Source organism: Coenobita brevimanus, chromosome 66 (genome assembly GCF_032717465.1).
Source record: "Coenobita brevimanus isolate Jiangsu-jjx chromosome 66, ASM3271746v2, whole genome shotgun sequence".
In the NCBI taxonomy this organism is placed as follows: domain Eukaryota; kingdom Metazoa; phylum Arthropoda; class Malacostraca; order Decapoda; family Coenobitidae; genus Coenobita; species Coenobita brevimanus.
In genome coordinates, this window is record NC_137019.1 from 20,722,444 (window position 1) to 20,739,479 (window position 17,036).

The 17,036-nt window shown below is 39.9% G+C and overlaps 1 protein-coding gene across 2 annotated transcripts in view; it reads right to left on the minus strand.

Annotated features, from left to right (window-relative positions):
* Mtap (Methylthioadenosine phosphorylase) overlaps positions 1-17,036 on the minus strand; it is a 219,110-nt gene that overhangs the window by 89,472 nt on the left and 112,602 nt on the right. For both annotated transcript variants that reach the window (XM_080276702.1, XM_080276701.1), the window contains exon 4: positions 12,949-13,100. In XM_080276702.1, the coding sequence (XP_080132828.1) occupies positions 12,949-13,100 (152 nt within the window). The remainder of the gene's footprint in view (positions 1-12,948; positions 13,101-17,036) is intronic.

Below are 17,036 nucleotides of genomic sequence, written 5' to 3' on the forward strand. Positions count from 1 at the left end.
TTAGTACTCTAGTTTCTACTGTCAAAAACCTCCTCAGTTCTCTTTTAAGCTTTCAGTAAGTAGCCAGAGTTCACCCTGCTTCAATTCACACTGACCTAATTTTAATTTTTTTCAGTTTTGTTAAGGGAATTTTTTCCAACTCTGCTTCTATTAGTATGTATCCATACACTGGAAATATATATATATATATATATATATATATATATATATATATGAGGCGTCTAGAACCAAAGGGGCATCGGCGCCAAAATGTACTTTTGAGTTATGACGCTTTAAAGTTGTGTTTATGGCAACATCATAACCAGAAGGCAATAAACAGACCTTTTATACATCTAAATGATCATCAGCGCCTACGCTCTACATGTACAGCCAAAAAAACAAAACAGTAATAACCGTAACCACAAAATAGGCAGTAAACCAAACCCCCAATTTATAAATGGGCATAATAACATATTGTAGGGATTTAAAAACATGGCAGAAAAAACATCAACGAATGTATTAATGTACAAAAATTTATTAACTGAAGATTCCAGTTCACTTAATATTAATAAACGAATGATTATTAATGTAATTTCACGTTTTTGACAACTAAATCTGAAATCAATGCAGTTATTATTTTTCCTCTACCATAATAGATTGAAATAATAACACTAAAAAAAAAAAAAGTAGTGTAGTGCTTAAGTAAATTGAGAAGGGATAGTGGGGGGTTAAATGGTGGGGTCGTCATCTAGGAGAACGACATCCAACTCTGCCTCCTCGGTGCCACGCCCCCTCCCGCTGTCTCCCCTCACCACTCTCTTTTCCTCTTCCATTCTACCTTTTTCCACTTCTCCACACACTTCTGACACTTACGAGAGGTTATAGGCACCACCTCCTCACTGTAACTATGTGATGAACTCATCTTGTCACCCCCCCTTTCAACCCCAATAACAACAGCTCATCATGTCACCAATAATCTACGATAAATGGGGTAAAAATCCAATACGTAATAATTAGACACCTCAGTTAATACGGGAGGGAAGTCTCACCAGCACACCGGGCGGGCCACACGCTTACTGATTGGCTGCTCTGGGGGAGTGGCAGAGAGTGAGAATGCTAATTGGTTTGGGCTGTGTGGCTTAGATGCCTGCCTGCTCTGATTTGTTCGCCCGGCAGCATGGACAAAACCACGTGACTTTGAGCCCCTCTACCACTGTCCAGAAGGCCGAATCTTGTATGGCAACCAGTGCTGTCACTGAGAAGAGGGTTAAGCCGGTTGTCTCCCCTACCTAACTCAAAACCAGTATATTGGTGGGGATGCCCCTTTGGCTCTAGACGCCTCATATATATATATATATACACACAGGTAGGCCCTTAATTCACGCGAGGGTTAGGTTCCCAGACCCTTCGCGTTTGTGGTAAATTCACGTATATATTTTGCCCTTGTGTGCACATAATTACGCATGTCTATCAAGTATATTACATCTGAATAATACTGTTTATGCACTACATACACCTTATAAACTAGCATAAAGTATGAAAAACAACAAAAATGTAAGAAATTTAACACTGAAACCTGACAAATACAGGCGTAGGTGGAGACACTTCAGCAGCCTGGTGCACAAGCCCTCACTGCCTCCCATATGCTACATTCTGCCTTCTTTATTGTATGAACAGTTGACTCATTCACCCCAAACATGCGGTTCCAAGACAATTCACAGGTTCCAAGACAATTCACAGGCGTAGGTGGAGACACTTTAGCAGTCTGGAGCACTAGCCCTCACTGTCTCCCACATGCTATGTTCTCCTCCTTTATTGTATGAACAGTTGACTCACCCCAAACATACGGTTCTGAAACATTTCACCATCAAGTCTATTCACCGTCAAAACATGGACAATTCCCCATCATTCTATTAATATACTTATTATTGATTAATTAATACTTTAATAACTAATTTTCAGGGGTATATATATATATCTATATACAGTACAATCTCTGCTATCCGGTATCCAGACAAACGGAATACTCAGAAAAACGGGAAAACTCAAGGGCTGGTGAATGTGTCAGCAAGTTATAACTGTACGCCAATTTGAATGGACTGCCAAACCGCCGTTTTATCGTGTTACGCGAGGCTGGGTGAAGTCGGACAAAACGAGGTGAAGGCATTTCCGGCTAATGTAAATCCCTAGTATATCCTCTTAACCACCCCTCCTCTCCCCCTGTTTCCCCTGCTTGAATTCAGTCATCCTCCACACCCTCCATAAATCACCAGTCTGCTTTTTACCACCAGACAGTAAACAAGCTCTCTTGCTGTTGTGTTGCTCTAATAAATGGTATTCCTACACTCCAAAATGCCTAAAGAGCAAACTAAACATAAGCATGTCGTGCTTACCTTGAAACAGAAGCTGGACATATGCAACAGACTTGAAAAATGCGAACATTATAAAATACTGATGACAATATAATGTAGGAAATTCAATGATTTATGACATCAAAACCCAAGCATCCAAGCTCAATAAAATTTTTTCATGAAAAGCGAAACAAGTAAGTCCATTGAAAACAGACATACTCTTCATCGTACAAGTGGTTTTGCTTAGCAAGATCTAAGGGAGCAAGTATTTCTGGTCCTCTTATACAAGAAAAAGCAAGAGAGTTTCACAGTAAAATGAATACAGAAGTCGAGCGTGATTTCAGTATTGGATGGTTAAATTGTCTCAAAGACAGGCATGGAATTCATAAACCAGACACCTCCGGATAGCAAATCAGCAAACAGCAAACGCCGGTGCGTTTTTCTTCCTAACTGACCAACTCTAACTTGCACCACATTAATTTATCTTAGAATGCATATGCACTGGCAGAGTTGAAAAAAAAAAAAAAAATTAATAAGAATGAATGTTTACTTGATGGAAGAAATAAAAATAATATGCTTGCACTCTGTACATCAATTATTTTATTTTATGCAAAACAGCTGATTGGCGGGTGAGGGGTGGAATCGTGGAATGGTGGCGGTCGGGTGGGGAAGAAATACAGTCGGGGCTGGGACTATAAACAATGCTAATGTGGGAGCACATGTGTCATGATAATTCTACAGTGCAGGCTTAACATCAGTTCACCAATAAATGTTCAAGATTTTATTTCTTTATTTTTCCATTTTTATGAGTATAGTACATACAACGAATACTTCAGTAGTTAACAGAATGGTGCAAAACAGCTGACTGGTGGGTGAGGGGTGGAATGGTGGCGATCAGTTGGGGCCGGGACCGTAAACAAAGCTCAAGTGGGGGCACAGGTGTCGTGATAATTCTACAGTGCAGTCTTGACATAACATCAGTTCAAAATAAATGTTCAAGATTTTCAGTTCACCAATAAATGTTCAAGATTTTATTTATTTTTCCATTTCTATGAGTAAGGTCCACACACCGATTGATTCAGTAGTTAACAGAATAGAGCTGTGCATTTTGCAGTACTGCTAGGCATTGCATGCACGTGCATTATGACCATGGTGTATATTTACGAGGCTATTTTTCAGGTGGAACCTCTTAGTGTGGCCCTTGATGTGAGTGGTGAGTACCTGAATTGTATTTACTGCCGTGAGAATTATAGCCTTTGTATAGACTTGATTTGAATATCAGAAATACGGAAAAAATCTGTAACCGGGAAGGTAAATTCCCCGAGCCTTCTGATTAACTGGGATTGTACTGTATATATATATATATATATATATATATATATATATACACAGGGTGTAACGTGATGTATGACAAAAACTTACACCAATGATCCATCATGTAATTTTGAGTATATTTTGTTCTATAAACATATGTTCTCTGCGACCCCAGTTCAGTACCCAACATTCGGCTGTTTTGTGTAAAAGCTTCATCTCTTGCATGTGCCATTGGATGAGAGCTTCACAGGGCGACGGGAGACGAGTATTATTAGCTTATACTGTATTGTACATAAAAATCCCATATCCTATCAGTCCACATGAGTTTTAACAGAAGAAACTTGACGTAGTCTATTGATTCTTTAACATCATGCAATTCTTTTGCACAAATCGACTGTAATTAAGGATTAAATTCAAATTTTATGGCTTGCAAGGGAGTAGGGAGGGAGGGAGGAAAGGCTGGTGTGTTGTTGCCAGTTATGTAATATTTGGTTTGTAGGATGTTGCTACCAGCATTATCATAACACCCACAGCTCATTCAGTGAAAAAACGTTATTCTAAAGGGAGATTAGCCTCACTTTAAGTCAGGAAGAATTTTGTTTATCACAATTTTTCTGCTGCAAGTAAACGTGGCGCCATTGGGTATCTCCACCTGTGTTCCTCTCTGCAGCACTGGCATTACCATCGCAGAATCCGTAAAAAAATACACGATATCTGCATATTTTTCATTGCTGTATGTACGTGGCATGCTGTTTCATGAACATGTGAAGCTGAACCCGGTGAACAACAACAGAACGCAAAGAACAGTAAATGAAGTGTGTGCATCCCCTGAAAATGTTCCCGTTCAAGTGACAGTGGACGCAGGGTTGCCAAGTCCTAATCATCAATCTCGCTAGTTTAGTCCTGAAAACTTGCTAAAATGTCGCTAGATAATAAACACTGCAAAACATCGCTAGAAAATACGATAAAATCACTAGAATATCACCTAAAAATGGCAAAAAATATCCAGAATGTAGGTAGATATCATGTTGCCAGATGTTAAATTGTGCCACAAGCAGAAACAAAAAATAGGTCTAGCTGCATAGTCCTTACACTGGCAATCCTGTATCACTGTTCTCACGTCAAAATCATATGAAAAAAATGGTGCCACGTTTACTTGCAGCAGAAAAGTTGTAATGAATAATAATATTACTCCTTACTTAAAGTGATGCTAGTCACTCAATACAGTAATGTTCTTTCACTGAATGAGCTGTGGATGTTATGATAATGCTGGTAGCAACATCCTACAAACCAAATAAAGTATTACATAACTGGCAACAACAACCAGCTCTCCTCCCTCCCTCCCTACTCCCTTGCAAGCCATAAAATTTGAATTTAATCCTTAATTACAGTCGATTTTTGCAAAAGAATTGCATGAATGCATGACCTGATGTTAAAGAATCAATAGACTACATCAAGTTTCTTCTTAAAACTCATGTGTACTGATAGGATATGGGATTTTTATGTACAATACAGTATAAGCTAATAATACTCGTCTCCCGTCGCCCTGCGAAGCTCTCATCCAATGGCACATGCAAGAGACGAAACTTTTACACAAAACAGCCAAATGTTGGGTACTGAACTGGGGTCGCAGAGAGCATATGTTTATAGAACAAAATATACTCAAAATTACATGATGGATCACTGGTGTAAGTTTTTGTCATACGTCACGTTACACCCTGTGTATATATATATATTTATATACTGTATATATACAGTATATATATATATATATATATATATATATATATATATATATATATATATATATATATATACAGTATATATATATATATATATATATATATATATATATATATATATATATATACTGTATATATACAGTATATATATATATATATATATATATATATATATATATATATATATATATATATATATATATATACTGTATATATACAGTATATATATATATATATATATATATATATATATATATATATATATTTTTTAAATAACAGAACGAAGGAAGGAAAAACAAATGGGGAAAAAATAATCCATACACCAGATTACTGGTGTCCTCTGTTCATAAAATATCTGTAACAGTTAGACTTGAACAGTTGTAGGTTGAAATTTGGAGGAAAACAACTCTGGGGAAGCGAGTTCCAGAGAGATGCAGTTAGGGGAATGAAACAATTCTGATAGGCAGAAGTTCTGCAATATGGTTGAGTGACATTCCAGTCATGAGCGCTACCAGATGCCCGTGTAGCACGAGGGAAGGCATGGAGAGGTGGCACCATGGACGCAACTTCGTCTGAGCATTTGCCAAAAAAATATCTGTAAAATAATGCAAGGGAGGCAACATTCCTTCTTACTTGCAGGGGAGGTACTTTATATGTAATGGCAGGGTTGTTAATGATTCTAACAGCTTTATTCTGAATTTTGTCTAGTTGTCTTAATGCAACCTCTCCACAACCATTCCACAAGGGTGAGCAATATTCAAGCTGACAGCGCATATGACTCTTATAAAATATAGCTAACTGCTCATCGGCAAAGAAGTTACGGACTCTGTACAATAATCCAAGTTTCTTTGAGGCGGTTTTAGCAAGTGATCTGACATGAGAGGTCCAGCTGAGGGCACTGTTAAGTGAGACACCAAGAATTTCAATATTTTTGGAGATGGGAATATTAGTAGCACTGAAGGTAATGTACGAATCTGGTAATATCTGTCTATTAGTAAACTGTATATATTTAGTTTTACTAGCATTAAAAGAGACAAGGTTGTTTGTCCCCATTCACTGATTGTAGATAGATCTTGATTTATGGAGATGGCTGTACTGAGTTGAGAGGCAGAGATATTAGACTTTGTAAATGGATGTCTGAGTGTGAATGAACTATGTAGTGTTGAGTCATCTGCATATGAGTGAATGGGATTGTGAGTGACAGATAAGAGATCATTAATATGAACCAGAAATAGGGTTGGCACTAGAACTGATCCCTGCGGCACGCCGGCGTTAACTGAGTGGAAATTCGAATATACATCATCTTCTTTTACTCTTATTTTCCTGTCACTAAGACAAGAAGAAATCAAAGGAACAAAAGACGTTAGTCCATAGCAAGGGAGTTTGGACAGCAGGGAACGGTGCCATACTCTGTCGAAAGCTTTAGAGATATCAAGAGCTACTGCATGAGTTTCTCCAAAAAGATCAATTGATTGATGGATGGTATGAGATAAGAGATTGAGTATGTCAATGGTGGATCTTTCGTGGCGAAAACCGTATTGTCTATCAATAATTAAGTTGTTGGATTCAAGATGTTTAACAATATGCTTATTAATTAAAGTTTCAAATACCTTACCAAGAGAAGATGTGACAGCTATTGGTCTGTAATTGGAGGGGTCAAACAAATTTCCTTTCTTCGGAACTGGGTGGATATTGGCTTCTTTCCATGAATTTGGGAATAAAGAAGTACGTATGCATAGTCTGAATAATTTAGCTAGGACAGAGGCAAGTTCAGGGGAACACTTTTTCAAAACAATTGGCGGAATTCCATTTGGGCCTGGAGCTTTGTTGGTAGGTAAATTGTCTAGGATGGATTTTACGAATCTTGTCTGTATTTTAAGTGGGGCAAAATCGGGAGAATCAAGTTCCAGTACTGAGACATTCTGGCTGGTATCATTTATGGTAGAGTATTTTGCAAGGGTTAAGCAACGTTGGGTCTGGTTAGTACTTGGATGGGTGACCGCCTGGGAACAACAGATGCTGTTGGCATAACGTTCTCCCTATGTGTCAAGTGGGGTTGGTGGGGGATTAGTGCCCCTCCCTGTAAAACAATTAACTCTAAGCCCTTGGCCACCCCGTTTGGGTTACATGGCATCTGGCAATGAATGAATGAATGAATGACTAGCAAAGATATCTGCTTTCCCACGTGGGTCATTTGTAATATTGCCATCTGAAGATTTTAGTGGGGGAATGGAAGATGTCTTGTTAAAGTTATTATTGAAAGAATTAAGAGTTGACCAGAATATTCTATTGTCATTAGGGTTGTTAAGTAGTTTTGATACTTGCTTTTGAAGAAAGTTTGATTCAGATAGATTTAATACAGCTTTTGCATGATTTCTAGCAATTTTAAATTGGGAGAGTGATTCAGATGTTTTTGATTTTAAGTAAGAGTTATAAGCTAATGACTTTTGGGCTGTTGCTCTGGCACAATTGCCATCAAACCATTTTGGAGAGTTTTATCTTTTAGTGAATTGTTGACTTGGTATATATATATATATATATATATATATATATATATATATATATATATATATATATATATATACACAATATACATATATATATATGTATACACAGTATATATATATATATATATATATATATATATATATATATATATATATATATATATACACAAAGTATATATATATATATATATATATATATATATATATATATATATATATATATATATAAATGAATACTGTATACCATTTAATTATTGTTGTGAATATATAATACAATACAGTACTGCAGTGGTAGTGAAAACAGTCAATGACACCATAGTGAAAAATGGTTGGTGCGATCCGGACTAATGTCTGCTATATTGTAAAAAGTCTGGGTTTGCAAGGGGAAGTCCAGATGTCACTTTTTTCAGAATGACTTCGGCCCCAGTTAGTCCGCTGTAGTGAGATTTTACTGTATCATTAAATTAACAATAAAACATAAAAACATAAAAAAATACTGTATCCTACCCCATGATGCAGTGAACTCTGGGAGTGATGCAACATTAGGTTTCTTTGCAACTGCATCACAATATAGGTGGGCCTGGTCTTTAATTTCAGACCCTGACACACTAACGTCTTCCTGGGTCCTACTATTCAACCACTGTAACAAACAAACAAGTAATGTTCAACCACTAGCATTACTGAGCTGTACTCTGTCACTGTTTTCACTTGTCCACCTCCAGCACCTGGTTTAAATTACTTCTTCACAAGGGCTAGATTGGCTTTTAAGTTCACTCAAGCTGTTTTCTCATACTACACACAGTCAGCTCTGGCACATTATATATTTTCCATATTTCAGAGTTATGAGCACCTTTCTCCATTTCCGCCACAATTTTATTTTTTAAACTTGTCATCATACAGGTCTCCTCCCATATTCGCTGGGGTTGGAGACACAGACCCCTGCGATGGAAGCGAACTTAGGACGCCCGCCCCAGAAAATGCCCATATAGTATGAAATTATCCTTGTAGGACCCTAAAAACCATTTTAGGGAGCTGAAACCACATAAAACATCACATACATATACTGTCCTACTGTATACAATACTTTAATAATAAAGAAGTTGTTAATGGGTATGGTTATAAGTATGATGAGTAATGATGGAGGTTTGGAGGGTCAAGTGCTTGAAAGGGTACAACAGGGAAGAAAGGTTGCTGGTTCCTTGAAAGCAGTGATAAGAAAAAGGGAAGTGAGCATGGAAGTGAAAAAGTTACTACATGACAGTATTGTGATACCAACTCTAACGTATAGAAGTGAAGCTTGAACGTTGTTGGAGAAGACACAAGTCAAGATTGAGAGCAGTGGAAATGAGTTATTTAAGAGGAGCCTGTGGAGTCACATGGAGAGACAGCCTGACAAATGAGGATATAAAGGAGCGTTGTGGTGTGGATGTGTATGCGATAGGATGCGTTAGGAGGAATACGCTGAGGTGGTTTGGCCATGTGGAGAGGATAGAGGGTGAAAGACTGACGAGGAGAGTGTATGTGAGTGAGGAGGAAGGGGATAGAAGGGGGAGGGGGAGGCCAAGAATGAGATGGAGGGATGGGGTGGAGAGGTATATGAGAGAAGGGGGTGTGAGTTGGGAGCAGGGCAGTGAAACTGCGGTGGACAGGGTGACGTGGAGGCGATTTGTTTGTGGCCACCCCGAACAGGATTGAGGCGTCTGGCAATAGACAGACCTTCTCCTCAAGGCTCATCACTTTCTTCTGGCACTTATGGGTAGTGCGCTCAGCACTAGGAGAGGCAGCTTACTTAGGGCCTATAGCGGAAAACAGTATCGCACACATGGGACTGGAAGTTATGACACTAAAGGGCACTAAAAAAAAAATCACAAAATAAGGCAGTTATTAACTCAACACTATAGTACAGCACTGCAATAGCAGCTACTGTAATCTTTGCACACGTGAGTGGACTAAGACACAATAAAAGATAGAAAATTTGATAATTGCGGGAGCCTGAAATGCACGCGATGGTGGCTGGGCAGAGAGTGAGAAGTTTGATACAGTAATCCCTGCAATATCCGATGTAACAGAGCCAAAGGCATGTCCGGAAAGTGGGTCCATCCGGATAGTGGGCCCCTGCCTCCTGAACTGGTACTTATGGACCCTAACAGCCTAACTTTGAAAACACCTACTGGACCTGCACAGCACCTATTTAAGACCCTAATCACACAAATAAGGGACAGAAAGCATGAAATAAATGAAATGGAACCAGAGAATGAGGAATCAGAAGTGAGTATGGAAAATATTTAGCAGTGTACAGGGTACTTACAACACGTCCGTGGTCGTTCATTACGAAGGTTAACCTGCCTCCTCTAAGGCTCTGGCAGTGGTGAAAATGCTCTTGAAGCATGTACAGTAATCCAGTGTTGTGCTGCACTTAATCCTTTCCACTATGAATTATAACTGTTTAACACTGCACATTCTGTTCTTAATTGCACCAAGCCAGTTTCAACTGCCAGTTTGCACTCTGTACTTAATCTCTGCACTCTGAATTCTAATTTCAAAACACTGCACAACATTGTAAATTCCCATGTGGTCTAGTGGTGAGGTATTGCAGTTCATTCACTGTTTATTCACAAAAATGAGCACATGTGGCATCCATTGCAATGAGCGTCTAGTCAGGATGGTAGCTGGGTAGTAACAGGGGAGGGGGAAGAAAGGGGCTCGCATAAACACAGCTGTTCGGCGCTGAGTGGCAATTTCAAAGTACGGTTGAAAAAATGTCAGATTTTTTTGTTTTTCTATGTTTTTTGGCCATTTTTGGGTTCCAAAGGCCCGGACCGATAATGTCCAGGTAATGGGGAGTCCAGATAGTGGGCGTCCAGATAATAAAGGGATTACTGCGGAAGGCTGAAACGCTTGCAATAATGGCTGGGCAGAGAATGAGATGAGGTAGGGTGGCGCAGTAGCACAGCAGTTTAGCATGAGGGTGACAGGACTGGGCATGCAGGAAAGTGTGGGAAGAGACCGACGTGGCTAATGTACCGCAAATCAGCCCCAATGCTACCCCGCGGATTCCGATCTGTAAAATTATTTCTTATGAGGGACGAACCCACAAATTTGAGGGTCCGCAATTCACGAGGGTTACCTGTACCTGCGTTTTTTTCACTCCCCTGCAGTGGTCACACTTGGCCTTCCCTTTACTGCCTGCTGTTCTAGGTTCATGCCTTCTTACACCATATCCACTAATACCAGGTCCACCTCCGGCTCCACTTGGTGCACAAGGTGACATGTTTCTGTCAATTACTAATCAAAGACATGCAAGAGTAACACTCAACTTGCGGACTCAATGAGCACGTGTGGGAAACAGGCCCAAACTGAGTGTTGGCCTGGTGTCACCAAGGTGAGACAAAAAAACTTGTAGTGCCGGAGGGCTCGAAAGTACGTTTTTTAGTTGTGAATATGCAATCATGGGAATACATTGTTTGATGGCTGCCATGAAAGTGCTTTTTGCCAACCTAGTGCCCTACTGTACTGCAATGTGATATGAACCTACTAAAAAAAAATCAAAACTACTTTTGCATCTACAGCTCTCCTCAATTTTTCATTTAGCTACCATTATATAATCTACAACTGCCTTCTGCTCCCTTCACTTTCTTTTCTCTGCCAAATACAGTATATGTATAAATCACCATGCTCAAAGTATGTATTAGCTAAGAACACTGATCTTTATGCACATACTAATAAAAACTAGCCATTCCTAGTAATTTTTTCCACATCCCACTGTACTTCTAATATAAATTCACCATTCCTATTCATTCTCTCTGCATGCTACCTTACTACAATATTTTGTACTTCATCGCCTACTCTTCCATTCATATAACAAAAAACAAGACTTTTATATTCTTCTTTCCACCATCTACCTTGGGCATTTTTCCTAGAGATACCATCATGGAGGGAGCATACTGTGAAAAATTTATGTTTCTGCAGTGCAAAACCCTCATTTTTCACTCACAATGAATGAATCTGGAGGTACCCACTTATTGTGGCCCTACCCAAGGATTCTCTGTTTCATCTTCCTTTGGACAGTACACAGAGCAATTTGTACACACAACACTTAAGCAGTGACTATGGTACTGAAAAAAATGGCACTGTATTTGGTACCAAGAGGATGGATTGCCGTGCACACCGCAGAACAATCACTTTAAATGAAGAGAGACCATATCATCAAGCTTGGAAGAAGGTCCACATACATTTGTACAGCATTATAACTGAAGACAATTAAATGTGTCTTCTTGTCACCACTTAATAAGCCTGGATGTTGTCTTACAATGACTTTCAGCCTTCCTCCAGAGGACATCTCCAAGTTTATTCACAATAGGTATAAAATTGCTTTTTGGCTATAAAAACCTGCTTTCTTACATACCTAAATATAACAGCTAATTCTATTTTATCCCTCACATGGAGTAGAGGTCCTAAGGCTAGGATATATGATTCTAGAACATATAAATGTGGGAGACAAACCTATGCCCCTACTGTATACAGTACATACATAAAAGTGATGCCATGCTTCCTCTTAAGGAATCTCCTTATTGTGGTTGGTCAAGGTACAGCTGAAGTGACTGTGGATTGGAAGCTATCTCAGGTGCCAAGTGCCAAAACCAGCTTATTACTTCTAATATTTGCTGGAAGCTATTGGGAAAAAGAAATTTAAGATGTGAAGTAAGATTTGTAACAATGTGAGTCTCAGCTTGGATTCTGACTCTACATACATTCACTCAGAAGAAAGAACACTGAGTGACTGTACTTACGGCTGAATGTTCCCTGCATAAGAGTGAGGGCCATATGGCCAGTTACCAGGCTTGTAACCACATTTCACTCACTTAGTGATACCTTCCAGGGTTGATGGGGGTACCCATCTACTACCTATAAGCCCCTAATACATTTACATGACTGAAAAACTTTCAGTCACCTTTCGGTGATCTGAATCATTGTGAGTAAAGAAAAGCAATCACTCACTGGCATGTTCTATTAATCTTTAAAACAGCAAGAAAGCTAAATAATTATGAACCTAACCTTTAGCATGAAATGGAAAACCTAATTCCTTGCAGCAATCATCAAGTATCTTGCGTGTGTCAGGACAGAAAGGCGTATCCATTGGTAGGTGCAGAATCCCAGCTGGATGCCCTTCTTCTCCATCATAGAATGTCTGCTCTCGTTTTGTTGTCCTGAAAAAAATAACAGTGCTGTACTGCATCATCATTAAATTCTTCTACAGACCCAGTAAACCAGCTATAGTATACTATATTTCTACAGTCCTGTAAAACCTTTAATTGTAAGGACCGCTACAGCATTGCTTTCAATTATTGTTTGATTACACATAATCCCAAAATTATTGTTGGACACTAAAATCTATATACAGCAGACCCTTGTTATGCGATCAGCCGGCATGCAATGAATCGCCTATACATTTATGAAAAAGTTAGGATCTCTTTTCAATATATGATAGAATTGTCACTTGTAAGAGCATTATCATCCTGTATGATGCCTCACTGGTTGATCTATGATTGCTAGTTTTGCTTATATGATCACCAACACACAAGCTTACAGCCACTGGTCTGTTCCAAGATGGCCACTGAACTCAGTCACTATCTGGGGTGTTAATGTCAGTGATGAACAATGGTGTGGTGTCGAAGGTTAAGCAGCCAGTGAAATACAATGTGGTGAAATAATTACTACCTCAAGTCAAGTTGGAAATAATTTTTGGACTTATTTTTGGTGGTAAGCTACAGTGAAATTAAACAGCTATCAGCTGAAGTAAGTTGGAAACTTGTTTTTAGACTCTGTTGTGCTGGTGACCCTTGGTCAAAAATGTATCCCAACCGAACTAATGTTATAGTTGACGATATACAACAATTCATTATGTGATAGTTACAGGGACGTGTAATGTCTCTATGGTTGTTCAATTTGTATATGGATGGAGTTATAAGAGAGATACAAGGTTGGGTAGTGGATGCTGGAGTAGCTCTGATGAGAGAGGGCAGCATATGAAAACTTCTTGTTCCATTGTTTGCAGATGATACTATATTGATAAGGGATCATGAAGGGGAACTGCAAGGCCTGGTGGATGAGTTTGGGAGAGTATGTAAGAAATGGAATCTAAAGGTGAATGTAGGAAAGAGTAAAGTTGTAGTCTTCAAGAGAAATGAAGTCACTGGATGCACAGTGAGGCAAGATAATGAGGAAATGGAAAATTGATGCATATAAGTACTTGGGTAGTGCAATGAGTAGGGATGAAAGCTTAGAGGATGAAGTGCATAAAAGGGTGCAGCAGAGAAAAGGGATTGCTGTTTCATTAAAAGCAGTGATATGAAATAAGGAAGTAAGCATGGAAGTACAAAAGTCACTGCATGACAGTATTGTCATACCCACTCTCATGAATGGAATCGAAGCTTGGACCTTACTGGAAGAACACAAGCCAAGAGTGTGAGCAGAGGAAATGAGTTATTTAAGAGGAGCATGTAGAGTTACATGGAGAGATAGACTGACAAATGAGGAAGTGAAGGAGCATTATGGTGCAGATGTGTATGTGACAGAAAGTGTTAGGAGAAATACACTGAGTTTGTTTGGCCATGTGGAGAGGATGAAGTGAAAGACTAACTAGGAGAGTGTATGTGTGTGGTGGAGAGGGGAAAGGGAGGGGGACACTGAGGATGAGATGGAGGGATGGTGTAGTGAGGTATATGAGAGGGTGTAAGTTGGAGAGAAGGCAGCAAAATGGCAGGGGACAGGGTGACGGGAACAATTTGTTTGTGGCCACCCCTTATGGGATTAAGGCATCTGGATATAGAAAAACAGGTTTTTACAAGCAGGTTTGAGTGTAAATGCAGATAAAACAAAAGTGATGATATCTAGGGCTGGTGGCGGCAAGGACTATACACATCCTTGGGTGGCGGTACTGTCAAAGCACAAGGAAAGTGGCAAGATGCAGTTTGCCACAGGGGTGTGGGAAGCAAATCACCTTGTGCAGTGTCTGTGAATAGTGGATACATAAGAGATGTAGCGGTATTAGAGGATGACTGTAAATGATGCTGATTTTGTGTGTGCAGTGTGTTGAGGAGAGCATGTACAGACTGAAAGGCATGAAAGGAAAAGTCTTGCTGGAGAGTTCTTGAGTGTGGGGGAGTTTTGTTATTGCAGAATATGTTATGTACTGGAGGTGGGGCTGGGGTAAGAAATGGCTGGAAGAAGTTCAGGGAGCTGCTGCTTCTCCTAACACTGTAAGAGCTCTCCCTCTGTGCTAGAGATCTTTGTATGCAGCTTGAGTTGAGTGTGTAATGTTGTATGGCAGTGAGACCTCGGCAGTAAAGGAAGAGGATATTCGTAGGATCAAATGTACAGAAATAAAAATTATTAGATGGATGATGTGTAGTGTGTTCATGAATCCGAAGCCTGGGGGACTAGGCTTGCAACTGAAGAGCTGAGAGGATGGATGGGACTGGAATGTATTGGTGTTGTGATGAGGAGGGGTAGATTGAGATAGTTTGGGCATGTTGAGAGGATGGAGGATGACAATTGGGTGCAGAAGTTGAGAAGTGTGGATGTCGAGGGGGGTTGCAACTTGCAAGAAGCAGACCAACAAAGATCTGGGATGAGGTCAAAGTGTGGGCTTATAGCTCTTCTCCAAGACTAATACAGTATTACTATATGTACAGTCATGGACAGAGAAACCTGGACAGGTGAGGCGAGGCAAATGTCATATTTTCTCTTTTCCCCTGGCTTGTCCGTCACTCTTCGTTCACGACTCCTTTCCCCCATCCCCCCCACCCCCCATCCTGTTTACCCTCTCTTCATAGCACCTGCCAGGCTGCACTCCCCATCCCCCCTTCCCTGTCCCCATACATGCCAGTTCGCTAATCCGCCGACCTTGAACCGTGTGTGTGTGTGTGTGTGTGTGTGTGTGTGTGCATCCTTGACCAAGCAACTCCCTACATTTTTTTATCACAACCCATCCCTCCCTCTTCCCTACGGCTACTCTGCTAACACACACACACACACACACACACACATATGAGAAGCTCATCTTCTTTCTTCGTATACGCAGCTGCTCTCTCTCTCTCTCTCTCTGTCTTTCAAGATTCTGTAGGAGTGAATAGTAATGTCAGTGCAAAGTATGCCTTTATTATTATGATAGAAGTATTATAAAATAAAACTTAGGAATATATTTAAAGAAAACAACTGCAGTAGGCTGGTTGGCCCATGCGAGGCAACTCCTCCTGATTTTGGATCTGCATACGAGAGAGAGAGAGAGAGAGAAGTGAGGAGTGACCCACTTGTCCCCCCCATCTCTCTCTCTCTCTCTCTCTCTCTTTCTCTCTCTCTCTCTCTCAGTATTCTGTAGGAGTGAATAATAATGTCAGTGCAAAGTATGCCTTTACTGTGATATAAGCATTACAGATTAAAACACTGGCACATATTTAGAGGAAACAACTGCAGGAAATCCTCTCGAGACGTCAGCTTGTGGAACTGTCATTATGTCCCCGCGGGCCAATTAACGTCCACCTTCATACTTGCCTACTCCCTTCTGCCACCATTTTCGCCAATTCTCCTCATCTTTACTTTCCAATTCACAGCATGCCATTCGTTATGATAATAATTGCACACGCACACACACACACACACACACACACACACACACACACACACACACATATATATATATATATATATATATATATATAAGACAAACAGACAGAGACAGAGAGATGGTAGATGGGGGAGGAAGGAGGGGGAGAAGAAAGTATGGAAGCAAGAGTTTACATTGAGAGAGAGAGAGAGAGAGAGAGAGAGAGAGAGAGATGGTAGATGGGGGAGGGTGGAGGGGGAGATGAAAGGATGGAAGCAAGTGTTTAGATTGAGAGAGAGAGAAAGAGAATGGTAGATGGGGGAGGGAGCAGGGAGAGAAGAAAGGAAAGACCATATATATATATATATATATATATATATATATATATATATATATAGCAGGGAGTGAGAGAGAGAGAGAGAGAGAGAGGGTAGATGGGGGAGGGTGGAGGGGGAGATGAAAGGATGGAAGCAAGTGTTTAGATTGAGAGAGAGAGAGAGAGAGAAAGAGAGAGAGAATGGTACATGGGGGAGGGAGC